Source organism: Gekko japonicus, unplaced genomic scaffold (genome assembly GCF_001447785.1).
Source record: "Gekko japonicus isolate JY-2015 unplaced genomic scaffold, Gekko_japonicus_V1.1 scaffold475, whole genome shotgun sequence".
NCBI classification, from domain to species: domain Eukaryota; kingdom Metazoa; phylum Chordata; class Lepidosauria; order Squamata; family Gekkonidae; genus Gekko; species Gekko japonicus.
In genome coordinates this window covers 629,235-643,487 of record NW_015172019.1, presented here as the reverse complement: position 1 = coordinate 643,487, position 14,253 = coordinate 629,235, and the positions used below count along the sequence as shown (strand labels likewise).

The window sequence follows — 14,253 nt, the reverse complement described above, 5'->3', positions numbered from 1 at the left end:
TACAGTGAATGTGTACTTTGCTTGTGTATGCACTTGTGTATCATTTAATTAACCAAGTAGATGTGAACACATGCTGTTGTATCAGATTCTTATGCTGAAATTACTTCTCACAATGAACTTGGGTTGCTTACTTTTAGCTATACTGAAGCATGTTTAAGTCTTCCTCCTTCCTATAAGCGAGCAACCCAATTGGCGAAACCAAAGTAGGTTGCCTAACTTGCCTAGCTTCTTAAGCTTGCCTAGCTTAAGTTTTTCTTAATTGATCTTATCTGGCAAACAGTTTGTCTTTGCTGGTCTCCCACTAAGGCTTTCCAGCTCGACTATACATTTTACAGAAAAAACTTTGAGTCCAGTGGCACTGGACTCACTTTGTTCTGTTGCTTCAGACCAACATGGCTACTCACCTGAATCTATACATCTTATAATGTGAGTCCATACGCTGAATACTTCAGCTGTGACTCAATGAGCAAGGAATACAGCAGAAGAGTTATCAGTATTTGTTCAAGAAGGTAACCAAACTAAAAGTGGCAGCAGCCCTAGCTGCTCAGGTTTCACCAATTGTTGTTGTTGTTTAAATTAAACTTGAGGGAGGCTTCTGTCTTTATCCAAGAGAGAACCCGGTCTGTTACACTTCTTTCCAGATAGGTAACTTGCAAATTCAAGAGGCCAAACAAGCTTGACTGGTCCCTGTTAAACAAGTATAGTTCCATTGCTAACACTGAGAACACTCACTAGGTCATAAGGAAACTGAGGCTTAGCCTTTGTGTGAAAAAGACATGAGACAACTGTTCACTGTTGATGTGGAATTTGGGTTTCAAATGTTTGTAGTAAATTTATTTCACATCTCCGTAACCTTTCTTTATGATTCATCATCCAAGAAGGGGGAAATATTTGTCTTTAGGAAAATCTGGACACATTTGAGGTACTGCTGGAGAATGAGAGGGCAACTGGCTGGTTAATCTTACTCAAGTATAGCAGTTCCTTGTGTTTCAAACTGAACAAGCAAGGCTCATTCAGTCTGAACAGTTGAGGCAACATTCTGGGTCAAAGAGCAAAAGCTGTAAATAGTTTTGTACTCAGATATGAGACCAGAGAGCAGAGAGAATTGATAGGAAAGTGGGGACATGGCACAAAATTTAAGGTGTTTTATTCACTTTTTTCCCCAATGGCCCAATGTTTGTGACAATGGCACAAGCTTGGGGATTTTCCTTGGGATCTTTTTCTCAGTTTCTTTCAATGTCATCTACCTCTAAAAGCAAAATACTATTGTAATATTTTTGCTCCCACAAGGTGGGAAGCATCTGCAGCTTCCCCTGGGGCCATGTTAGACTATGCTATATTTCTGTGTACTGTAACACAGCAGGACTAACTCCATTTCTCCGGAGACAAAAGGGGTCATATGTCTATGACAAGCTTGTTTTTGGTACTCCACTAAAAGAAGGTCCCAGAACTTAAGTATTCTTTAATACAAGGGTACACCTGCACTGGGGGGGGGGTGTCAAGCAAACACTATTTCACAGTGTGATGTGCTTGTCCCAGGAGATAGCATAAGGAGAAGATAAAGTCATAACCTCCATCACTTATTTGCTAAGAAATAAGCCTCCTTGCATACTGCCCCATCCACTGTATGGTTAGAAATAACCCTCTTAAACATGTCTTTTGGTTATCAAGCAAAGTACCACTGCACACAAGGATCTCTCCATATAATAACTAGGAATAAGGCACGTTGTGGAAATAAATACAACAAGCCCTAGAAAGAGGCTCTGAGAGAGTGCCTCGGCTTTGGGCACACAGTGTGAATTTGCTGTGGCGACCTCAGCGGGGTATAATGACAGAGTCCACCATTTTCTCCAGAGGAACTGATCTCTGCTACCTGAAGAGCAGTTGTAATTTTGAATGATCTCCAGCCCTCACCTGGAGATTGGCAACAATTGTTACCCAGGACAAAATGGCTGGTTTGGAGGGTGTAGTCTATGGGATTCTACCTGTCTGAGGTCCAACCCCTCCTCAAACCCCCCCCTTTCGAGGCTCCACCCCTCAAATCCCCAGGAATTTGCCAACCTGAAGTTAGTAACCCCATCTCCTTCCCAGCTAACCATCAACCTACCATTATCTGCCCCTCTGACGTCAGCTAACTTCTGCCCTCCCTCCTGCAGAGCAGTTGTAATTCTGAGGGGTCTCCAGCTCTCACCTGGAGATTGGTAACAATGGTTCCCCATGACAGACTGGCTGGTTTGGAGGGCGGAGTCTATGGGATTGTACCTGTCTGAGACCCCACCCCTCCACAAAGCTCACCATCTCCAGGCTCCACCCCTCAAATCCCCAGGAATTTTCCAACCTGCAGTTGGCAACCCTATCTCCCTCCCAGCCAATTGTCAACCTACTGTTATCTGTCCCCTGACTTCAACTTTCCCTCCCCCCTCCCTCCTGCAGAGCAGTTGTAATTCTGATTGATCTCCAGCCTCCACCTGGATATTGGCAACAAGGGTTCCCCAGGATGTAATAGCTGTTTTGATGGGTGGAGTCTATGGCATTGTACCTGTCTGAGGTCCCACCCCTCCTGAAACATCACCCTCTTCAAGCTCCATCCCTCAAATCTCCAGGAATTTCCTATCTGGAGTTCACAACCCTATACTCAGCAGGGTATAATGTCATAGGGTCTACCCCCCAAAGCAGCCATTTTATCCAGGGGAACTGATCTCTGTCATCTGGAGATCAATTGTAACAGCAGGAGATCTCCAGGTCCCACCTGGAGTTTGGCAACCCTTGGGGAAAGTCAGCTGCACAGCAGGGGGTTGAAGAGAATGGTTTGATGGCCGCTGGGCCACGATTTGCAACAATAGTTCCCCAGGAGGAAATGGCTGGTTTGGAGGGTGGAGTCTATGGCACTGTACCTGTCTGTGGTCCCACCCCTCCTCAAACCTCACCGTCTCCGGGCTCCACCCCTCAAATCTCCAGGAAAATCCATACCTAAAGTTGATAACTTTATCTCCTCCCCTCTCAGCAGCCTCTTCCTAGGCAAAAATCTGTCTTTCTCAATAGCGGGGAGCAAAGCAGCTTACTTCATTCTCTTCGGCTTTGTGATCTGTACTGCAACCCTGTAAGGTAGGTTAGGCAGAAAGTCTGTGGCTGGTCCGAAATCACCCAGGCAGCTTCCATAGGGATGCTCCTGCTTAACAGGAGCAAGCAGGCAGGGCTAGTGATGCCCTGCCAGTCAGGAGGCATGAAGTCACCCTGAGAGTGCTGGCAGGCCTAGGGTTGTCATTGCCAACAAAGACAAATTGATGCAAAGGAGGATGGAAAAGTCTCCATATCTTTATTTTGCCTTAAATTGGTTTTGATGCCAGCAAAGTGAGAAAATGTCAGAGGCTCTGGATGGGTGCCCCATGGTAAACGCACCAAACAATTCCTAAAGATTTTCCAAAACACTACTCTGTCGATAAATCATTTTCTACACTCACAGCGTCCCCTGCCAGAATGCAGCTCATCCCCAGCACTTTGAATTAGTACCAGAGCTTTTTTTGCCTTGTGGTTTTCTGCTTGTGGTGTGATCTGTCTTTTTTGTGGTGTGGCATGGTTGTGTTATTGGGTTTGTTTCTTTTGAAGGGGAAGTGTTGTGAGTGAGGACATATTTTACCTCAGAATACACCAGGTCGCATGAGCAACTGACAGTTCCAACAGTTTTGCAGGGGGGGGGGAGTTTGAGGTGCGGAATGGAGTTAAGTCCAATCAGCTTCCATATGCAAATGACCTTGAAATGCTGGCCCAATCAGAGAAGAGTGGCCTAGGCTGCAGTGGGTGGGAGAGAACTCAGGCAACGCAGCTAGTGAATAGGGACAGCTTCTGAGTGACATATCAGGGAGCCAACTGATTTTGCCCGGCATAGAACTTTGCCACCCCAACTGGCTTTTATATTTATAGAGAGATTAGCCTGAACATTCCAACACACTCCCAAATCAGTTGGCTCCCTGATCTGTCACTCAGAGGGTTTCCCTATCCACTGGCTGCGTTGCCTGAGTCTCGCCTCCAACATTCTAAACAGTTTGCTTTTCCTCTCCCCAACACAGCCAGTCAGAATACAGAGGTTATTTGCATATGTGGCCTGACTGGCCTTTGCCTCGGAGCACAGAGGTCGTTTGCACATGTGGCCTCATTGGCCTTTACCTCTAACATTCTAAACAGTTTGCTGTTGGTATTCTGAGATAAAATGTGTTCTAAGGTACCATTAGTGCCTGTTGGGAGAAAAAATTGTTGCCAATCTCCTGGTGAGGGCTGAAGATCACTCAGAATTACAACTGCTTTCCAGATGGCAGAGATCAGTTCCCCTGGAGAAAATGGTGGACTCTGTGTCCTTATATCCCGCTGAGATGCCCCCTGTATGACAGCCAATGTGATGTAGCAGTCAGGGCTTCAGAGCACGGTAGAGGCTGCAGGTGAGGAGGGGGTGGAAAGCTGAAGAGTCAGTGGGGAATAAAGGTAGGCTGATGATTGGCTAGGAAGGAGATAGAGTTGCCAACTCCAGGTGGGAAATTCCTGGAGATTTGAGGGATGGAGCCTGGAGAGGGTGAGGTTTCAGGAGGGGTGGGACCTCAGACAGGGACAATGCCATAGACTCCATCCTCCAAACCAGCCACTCCTTCATGGGGAATCATTGTTGCCAATCTCAAGGTGGGGGCTGGAGATCACTCAGAATTACAAGTGCTCTCCAGGAGAGAGGGGGGAGGAGATGGAAAGCTGAAGTCAGAGAAGCAGAAAAAGATAGGTTGATGGTTGGCTGGGAAGGAGATAGGGTTGCCAACTCCAGGTTGGAAAATTCCTGGAGATTTGAGGGGTTGAGCCTGGGGAGGGTGGGGTTTGAGGAGGGGTGGGACCTCAGACAGGGACAATGCCATAGATGCCACCCTCCAAACCAGCCATTCCCTCATGGGGAACAATTGTTGCCAACCTCCAGGTGATGGCTGAAGATCACTCAAAATCACAACTGTTCTTCAGGTAGCAGAGATCAGTTCCTCTGGAGAAAATGGGGGACTCTGTGTCATACCCTGCTGAGGTCGCCACAGCAAATTGAAACTGAGTGCCCAAGGCGGGGGCACTCTCCCAGAGCCTCTTTCTAGAGTTCGTTGTATTTATTTCCACAAAGGGCCTTATTCCTAGTACATACATAATTCAACAGACACTCATAAAGCATTGTGTAAACTTGGCAAGCCTATAGGCTTCAATTACAAAAAAGGGACATCTTCCTCACTTAATCTCATATAAAATCTGCAAACTGAACTCATAATGGGGAACTTCAGGAGCAGAGCCCAACTCCTGTTTCTACATAGTCCCCCACACAGGGCCAGATTAAGACACGCTATGGCCCTGACAAATTTCAGAAGCCACATAGCATTACCCCCACCATGTACAACTTGAAATCTGGGCCCTAGACTGTACTTTATGTAGCTTGTGCATAAATCCAGCTCTGCTCGTGCAGTTTCATCACATCTTCCATTAATATGTTTTAGGTTATGTCAAATGGGGTGGGATTTATAAAATATTTTGACAGGCATTCTTACCATAGAAGCATTTTCTGCCTCTATGTACATGCAGTTTCAAAAAGTTTGTATCTATTTTTGTGTTAGAGACTGTAAGAATTTACTTATGGATGTAATATGCACTACAATTTGGACTCTATGACCCAAACCCTGCCCCTTCACAGGAACCACCCCTAAAATCTCCAGGTATTTGCCAACTCAGAGCTGGCAGCCTTAACTACAGCCCAGTCTACATAGTGATGCAGTTTTCAGTCCTGTGCATTTTGTTTACCAACACTTAACCTAATAATTTGACATAGAATAATGCTTTCTTTTACATCTTTTACTTAACATTCACATTGGAAACATACTTAAATTACCTCCATATACAACAGAGTTTTCCAAGTAAGACACCATTCTTGGAGACCCAGGAAACTTTTTAGGAAAGCAAGAAATGACAAATATTGTGATTGCTTATCTGCCAAACAAACATGGCCGCGAGTCCAAATGACAAACAATTCCAATAGTGAGATGTGAAGCAGATGAATCATAAAAATACTGATAATTTGGGCAGCATTACCTGTAGGATAGTGACCAAATTCTATGATCTAAACAGGAATGGAACATAAATGTGGCCAGAACCTAAAAGGAGCAGGGGAAGGGTGTGGGCAGACTCTTAAAAAATCCTTAGGCAGTTCCTAATGTAACATTAAAAACAATTCTGTGTTTGCAGAGACACTGGTAAATGCAAAACATTTTCAGATCATATTTCCATGTAAATTCATTTCATCTGCAAAGATTTTCTAAGGCACTGAATATGTTTAAAAGAGAGCAGCAGTGTGGACGAATTCTAGTATGAAAGAATCATCTCCCTAAAATGCATACTTGTATAGATGTTTGTATATATCTTAAGCTGCTGTAAAAAAAATCAAAATTTACTCATTTTTATACGTGTGACTATAACAGATTAATCCAAATTATTTTACATAACCAACCAGCTACAGGAATTAAATTTCAGAAATTTCTACCATGAAGTGACTACAAATCTTAAACTAATATTTAAGATGAAATGTTTTCAGTGGTGACATTTAATAATAACTTTTGTTTATCTCTCCAAACAGCTTTCTTCATCTAAACAAGTGACTACAGCAAGATTAAGAAAAATATATTTTGACTCTTGAATGTACTGAAACATTCCAATTTCTTTTTGCACAATTATTTTTATGCAAATAAGCACCATACAATCTTTCAAGCTCTTTTACTACCATACTGGGACAATGACAGTTCAATAATTGGAATGGCACATATCTGGGATATTTGATTTTAAATTGCAAACTTAGTGCAATTGAAATGGAAATAATGGGACTGTGTTAATTCTACATTGATCAAGGTATCATCATTGCATGCTAAACAAACTACAGCAAACAAATGCACTTGTGTTATGGATGGATTATTTACTGTTGATTACATAGTTTATGGTAGAGGTTGATTTCCCCCTTTGGTTACTGCATACTAAGTTCTCATTTTTTAAAAAAAAATTTACACTGATATTTTGATCCATAACAAAAATAATGAGTAAAACATAAGAAATGGTCAGTGATGGAATAGTACTCTTCAAGTTACCTAAATCCCAGTTGTCTAAATCGAAAATGAAGAGATGTAAGTGATGCATTCAATATCTCTGGCTGATTTAAAATCCAAATATACAAACAGCATTATAGAATCCAGACAGCCTATTCGGCTTCATTGATGACAGATGCAGAGCAAGGCTAGTATAATTAAGCTTTCTACTTTGAACCAGACAGGAGGAAGGGACACCTCCCCTTCCAAAAGCAAAAGAGACCTAGCCACCCAGCTGAAGAGCAGGTGCTATATGGGATTTACATTTCCTGCCGAGAATGCTAGCCAGCAGGCCCAACCAGCTGACCGTGAAAATTCTTGGCCCTAAGTGACCCAAGGACAGACTATAAATCCATCCTATAAAATATAGTCAATGCTCCACTTGTTCTTCAAGCTTTCGGTATGTGAAGTTATACATTTGCAATAATTTTGTTTCACTGAGCTCTTTTGAAGCCTGGTAGCAGGTATTTGTTGACAAAATAAAGGCTTACAGTAAACTTTTTTCTTAAACAAACACATTAGAAGGTCAACATCACCCAGATGGTTCTCACTTTAAGAGAATTATTATGCAGAAAGGTATTGTGCATTTAACTAAATAAGTGGATCAACACACAAGATGAGATACTTAATAAATGTAAAATTTATGTATTTATTTATTTAAAACACTGATAACCCTGCTTTCTCCCAGACAACCCAAAGTGGGTAGCAGATTAAATGCCTACTAAGACATTGCAACTTTAAAACATCAAACTATAAAAACAGAAATCATTTTATAAATGACATCTGTAAGAGTTCCCAGCCCCTAAGAACCAACACATGATAGTTACCATCAGAAGACGCTGAAGACTTTTTTAAAAATTCCATTTTAGAGTCCTTAAAAATCACAGAAGAGACAGGGCCTTCCTAATTTGTTCCACAGGACTGGAACTGCTACAGAGAATGGCTGCAAGCAGCAGTAATGGAATGTACCTTTGCAGAGTCTGGAATAAGCAGCAAGAGCTGCTGTGCTGGGGGAAGTTGTCCCATGGGCTTATATTGGGAGACAATCATTCAAGGCTGCAGGCCCCAGATTGTGAAAGACTTTAAAGGTAAACACCAGCACCTTAAACTGGAGTTGTAAACTAACAGGCAACCAATGCAAGATCACAAGATAAATGTAATATGTTCCCTGAGGCCTGTGCTTAACAAACAGAGGGGCTGGTACATTTTGCACCAAATGTAGTTTCCAAATCATCTCCAAGGACAGCCCTACATAGAGCATGATTCTTTTTTTCTTTAGGGATTTTTTTTAAAGTTACACCATTCAACCCTGAAGTTACTGTTGCACAAATAAGCAGGATCAGATCAGCAATATTCAGAGAGTAGGAAAGCTTACAGGCCAAATGTAAAGAATAAAAAGCAGTTTTGGCCACTGCAGCTACCTGTCTCTTCAATAGCAGAGATGGGTTCATATGGACACAAGATGAATGATTATTTGTAAGGGGTTTATTTATAAGAGTAAATTCTAGGTTTGAGGAAATCCTGTGCAAAAAGCACAGCACCCCACCATGCACATACATTCATATTCATCCACAACCGTTCTGAAGGAGGAAATATACTATCGCTGCCTACACCTCTATTAGGGATGGGCACAGACCTAATTTCATGAAAAACTGGGACCCAGTTTGTGGTCCATTTGCCCAGTCCGTGCATTTCCAGTTTTTATGGACCATCCACGGACCACGATTTTTTCCACAGTCCATTTGGTCCATTGGACCAGTCCATCAGGGCCCCCACCCCCGCCAGTGAGCTCAGGAAGCATTTAAATGCCTCCCAAGCCCACTACTGGATCGCACAATGGTGGCATGTCACAATGGTGGCGTGTCACAATGGCAGCATGATCTGGAAATGGCCTTGGGAGGCATTTAAATGCCTCCTGAGTTCCCTGGTGTTGCGCCACTCTGGAAGTGGGCTCAGAAGGCGTTTAAATTTCTTCTAAGCCCACTTCTGAGTCGTGCCCATCACGGACCTCAAACCACAAACCGGTTCATAAACTGGGAAAGTCCGTGGAAGTTCGTGGTTCATGAAATTAATGAACCACAAACCTCCATTTTTCCAGTCTGTGCCCATCCCTATCCTCTATGCTTCCTGGCCAATGGGGCTTGAAGGAAGGCGTCTCTCCCAGCTGAAAGACTGCCCCAGAGAAAATAAAATATATAACCAATGAGTAAAATGGAAGGGAGGGAGGCTGAAATCTAAAGTTGCCCAACTGCCTAAAGGAAAATGTGGAATTCTGCTGCACATTCTCTTCTTTCCTTTGCTCAAGTGAGCAATACCAAATGGAAGCCAAATTAAGTGTTTACCAATTTCTATTTGCTTTCTTAAACTGCTTGCACAACAAAGAAGCTACATGTTTGCAAGCCACAGTTTGGTCACATCTTTTATATATGTGCAATGAATACTTTCATGTAAATAGTGCAGTTGGCCCATTCTGGATTATAGCTTTGGCATACTAGTGCCTTCCATTAATGGAAATAGAGGCAGGCACTTTAAACAACCATTGTAACTGCTGTTTCAAAAAAGAAAAATTATAGTTAGAAATGAATACAGCATTGTTTGTGTCCTCAATCACTTTCAGCAATAGACAAAGATATTTGAATCCATATGGAAAGATCATCAACACTTTCTGCTTTGGGTCCTCTGCCAAAATACCATATCCCATATGCTTTCTCCCATAAAACATAAAAGAAAAGGTGTTGCTCTGATCAAATAAAAAATAATGTTTACTAGCTTACATCTAATGTTAAGGCTGCCCAAATCCTGCCAAAGACATTAAAACACCATCTGTAAAACAGATTTTCATTAAATTGATCAGTTTAAAGCTAAGCAGTTAGGCAGATGATGCTTTTGAACTAACCTTTCACCTTCTTAAACTGGAATTAGGTCACTCAACTTTCTTGTTAGAGAGTGAGAGGTAAAGTGATCTATTCAAACTGAGCTGACAATCCTAATATTAAAATTGTTATGAATCTATATTTAAATCAGCAAAGGGGAAACAAGGAAAATAGTTTTTATACATCTGTTTGTTTCTTTTCATTGCTGCTGTAAAGTACCCTTAAAAGTAGAAATGACTATGTAAGGGGAAACAGAAAATAAATACTAAATAAAACTCATACAAGCTACTAAACCACAAATAATTGTGCCAATCTAATTTATTATTTGTTCTTACAGAGCTGGCCACTGTAACTACTTTGTACTAAGTGAAGAAGTCCTCTGGTGGACAAGGCTCATAACTTAGTGGAAGGAAGTCTAATGATCCAACCCACAACTACAAATCATTTCATTAGCCAACCATACATATATTATATTAATCCTAAATCCATCACATGGAAATAAATCTCACTGGTATCAGTGTAGCTCATTCTAAGTTATTTTAAGACTGCAGCTTAAATTGTTAATTGTTAATATAAATCAACATAGCTTGATAACACTAAGCACCTAATTACACAAATTATTTAATGAATTCAGGGAACAAGGACTAAAGTTTGAATATAACAACAGTGCAACTTTTTGTAGAGTCCCTTTAATCTAAATCCATCAATGTCAGTAGTTTAGACTGGTGTAACTCAGTACAGGACTTCCCTGTAAGTCACTTTCACATCATTCATGAGAGCTATTGCACACAAGTAATGCAAGTGTTGTTGCTGCAGAGCATGTGACAGCTTTTCTCCAAGCAGTGCAGCTCACTCTGTTATGAGTCCAAATGTCTTCCTTCGATGAATTACTTCTGTCCCATTTTGCCATTACTCAAGGCACAATATTGTGTAACTGGTGAAATGAGTTATTCTCCAGTTAGTGCTTCCTTTGTAATCATGAATGCCTATATAACTAAAAGTGAATACTCATATAACTATAGTTATATGAGCATTATGCGCAATAACTAAATTTCAGTCCAGAGACCCTCCTGCATGTCCCTAAAACATTCTGGGAGAATGCAACAACAGGGCCTCCTCTCCCTTTCCTCAAGGAGCAGGTCTGGGGCTCCAGTAAGAGGGGGAAGGCAAGGAAGGTCCACACCACTGACAGAAATCCCTTCTATTAGCATAAACCAGAAGATCTAAGCCCTTATCTATATTATCTCATATTAGTATAGGATAACATATGAGTATAGCATAACAGGACAGCTGCAGTCAACTCATACCGCAGGATTGTGTGAACAGGTGCTATAAAATGGCTTCCGCAGAATGTGGTGACTCTTATTCTGTCCTGGTCTTCTGAACAGGATACTGTGGAGAGCAATTTTGCCCAAGCCAAGAAACAGCATTTGTGACCAGATATATTAGAGATGTATGTTTTGTAATATATTTTGAATGTTTCTCAATAGTACCTTCAGTTATATAGCTTTAGCCCAAATACTCTGATGTTTGTAGAACACTTAATCACTTTGGTCCTTAAGAGCAATTTTTTTAAAAAATTCCTCAATAGTTAAGCATCAGAAGAATATATCACATTGTTATGGTAACATCTATAAATGAAAATTTCACAAACAACATCTTAATGTAATGGAGCCTATGGGATCCCCAAAGTATAATGTGCTAAACAAACGAGGAAATCTATTGTGCTGTCTTTTACTCTCTCGAGTGCTAAAGTTTTTTACCACTAAACCATGTTCGTGTCATCTTCTTTTCAAAAGGAGTTGAATATTATTTATAATTTCTGTTGTGTATAATATATAAAAAATGTTCCTTCGACAATTTCTCAAAATAAGAGAGGGTCAAGGAAAGATTTGACAATAGTGCTAATATCATTTGCTTGAGAATAAAAGAGTCTCCTCTTCTAGTAAGCATCAGAGAAGCTGAAACATACTTCAATGTATGCGGAAACTCAGAATTGTTTTAGAGACTCATAAAGACTGTAGGTCTGTAAAGCTGTGATCTATTCACCTTCCATGAAAAACTTGCTGCACCCTGAATCACCAAATGAACATTTTCATTCTACCTACAACTGAAGAGTAAGCAGTGGGCAAAACCTTCAGCAGTCTGCCTGCAAGGAGATGCATTCCACCCTCGGTAAGTCAAGTGAAGGTCATTTCAGAGCATGCCATTACGCACATGAAGGCCAGCTTGAGCTAATATTCAAAGGGCCAAAAGGAAAAGGCTGAAGGCCAAGTATTTGCTAAAAAGAACTGAAATCCCTGTCAAAGAAAAATATATATGACAATATGCTCTCTTGTTGGATTCAAAACCCAGAAGCACAACTGTCTCAACCCACAGCAGCTATTCCCCTCTCACCTTTCTAGCTTTGGCCTGAAAGACTAGTTTATTCTTCCAGGATTCTCCTGTGATTGTCCATTTACATGAGATAAGTTCATATGACTTAGGAACAGAACTACAGTATTGATTTAAAGGATTGAAAACATTTATATTTTAAAGCTGCAATATACTGAAGGAAGGTTTGAATTTAAATATACAGTAATTCAGCTTTCCATCTACAATGTAGAACTACAAAATACTGTTAAAAGTTCCATATCTGGTTTTCATTTTGATATTTTAAACAGAGATAACTATGGAAAGTTTGCCTATCTTCACTGAAATAAAAATTCCTATATGATTTTAGCTTTTAAAAACTTTTTTGGATTTCCGTGGGATTTAAGAAAAGACAATCGTTCAGCAACTATCTCCTAGCTGTGAAGTTAATTACAATTTATTGCATAAATTAAAATCCCAGACCACATAAGGTTTCTACCTCTACTTAAAAGATGGTTCATACAAATAGCTTCCAATATCCTTTTGACTTTAAATCAGGAGAGGAGTTCTTAACAGATTTGTATACAAACCAAGAGTATCAAGGCAATCCAGTAAACACTTCACAAACGTTATCTAGTAATTAAGGTCTGGAAAAAGTCACAGCTTGTGGGGGGGGGGACTAAATGTTAGTCAACATTCCCACATACTCCTAGCATAAGTTATTTTCAAACCAGATAAAAATACATTTACCATTACGCTAACATCAGTCTGTACCACACTCTATGCTGGTTGGAAAAAATATATTACTGACTTATAAAATAAGGGTAAGCAAACGTAGAACAAAGTTTACTTTTGAATGCTCATGGTAATAACATGGTCTATGAATCTGTGTTTACTATACATATTGAGGTAGCACACATTGGTTGGGATCATTTACAGTTTCACATTGCCAAGAAGACACCTCCTTCACTATACAAAGCATGGGATAATCATTACTTCAAATATCCAGAAAAGTTCACAGTTAAAAGTTAGCAGGTACGTCAGAACAGATTGGAAATTCACTTATTCATAAGCAACTTAATCCCATCATTTTTGTTTAAGAATTAAGAGTTTCAATGAAAGGAAAAGCTATATGGGTAAAGCTACAAAACTTTCTTGTGCAGCATTTTTTTAGCCATCACTGTTGTTGCTGTTTTTATTATGAATATATTCAACGGGGTTTCAACCTGCAGATTACTCAAAACTTCATTCTGCTACTATTTCAAGCTTTCTCCCACTTGAAGGCCAATTTAAATTGCTGGTGAATGCTTACCTTGTAAAGTTTCAGGGCTGCCTCGTGCCTGTGATTGGTGGCATGTAAGCGCAATTTATCCACACTGTTGGTGTAGTAGTCACAGGCGTTGCATTTGAGGTGAACAGGGTTGCCAATGGCAATGCACTTCAGCCTCCACTCATTAGTTTTGCCTCCTTCTTTAATGTGAGCCACCAGTTGATATTTCTGCATGTGTTTGTCAGTCTTGCAGTGGAGCTGGAAGTTGGCTTTGAGCTGCGTGTTGTAGTTACAGAGCTTGCATTGGTAAATGTCTCCAATTACAGCCCTCCACTCCTCTTCGGGGAGAGATCGTTCACTGCTCACATGCACACTTAGGGCCTCCAGGCTGTCAGAGGTGAATTTGTTGCAAACAGCACACTGGAATAGCTTCAGCGCTGGGTCACTGATATAAGGTGACAGCTCTCCTGCAGTAAGGAGGGACAGGTCATCACCCATTAGCTGACCACTGGCAAGCCGGATTTCAGGTGGCAGCTCATTATTTACTACAGGGGAAAAAATTAAAAAGGAAAGTAGAGACCAGAAAGCATAGAGTGCACACACATACACACACATACAAAGGAAT

At 40.9% G+C, this 14,253-nt stretch overlaps 1 protein-coding gene across 1 annotated transcript in view; it reads right to left on the bottom strand.

The window, feature by feature from the left end:
* The window catches only part of ZFHX4 (zinc finger homeobox 4), a 238,079-nt gene that overhangs the window by 195,222 nt on the left and 28,604 nt on the right, over positions 1-14,253 (bottom strand). The window contains 1 exon segment of the mRNA XM_015420487.1: positions 13,671-14,173. Coding sequence (XP_015275973.1) covers positions 13,671-14,173 — 503 coding nt within the window.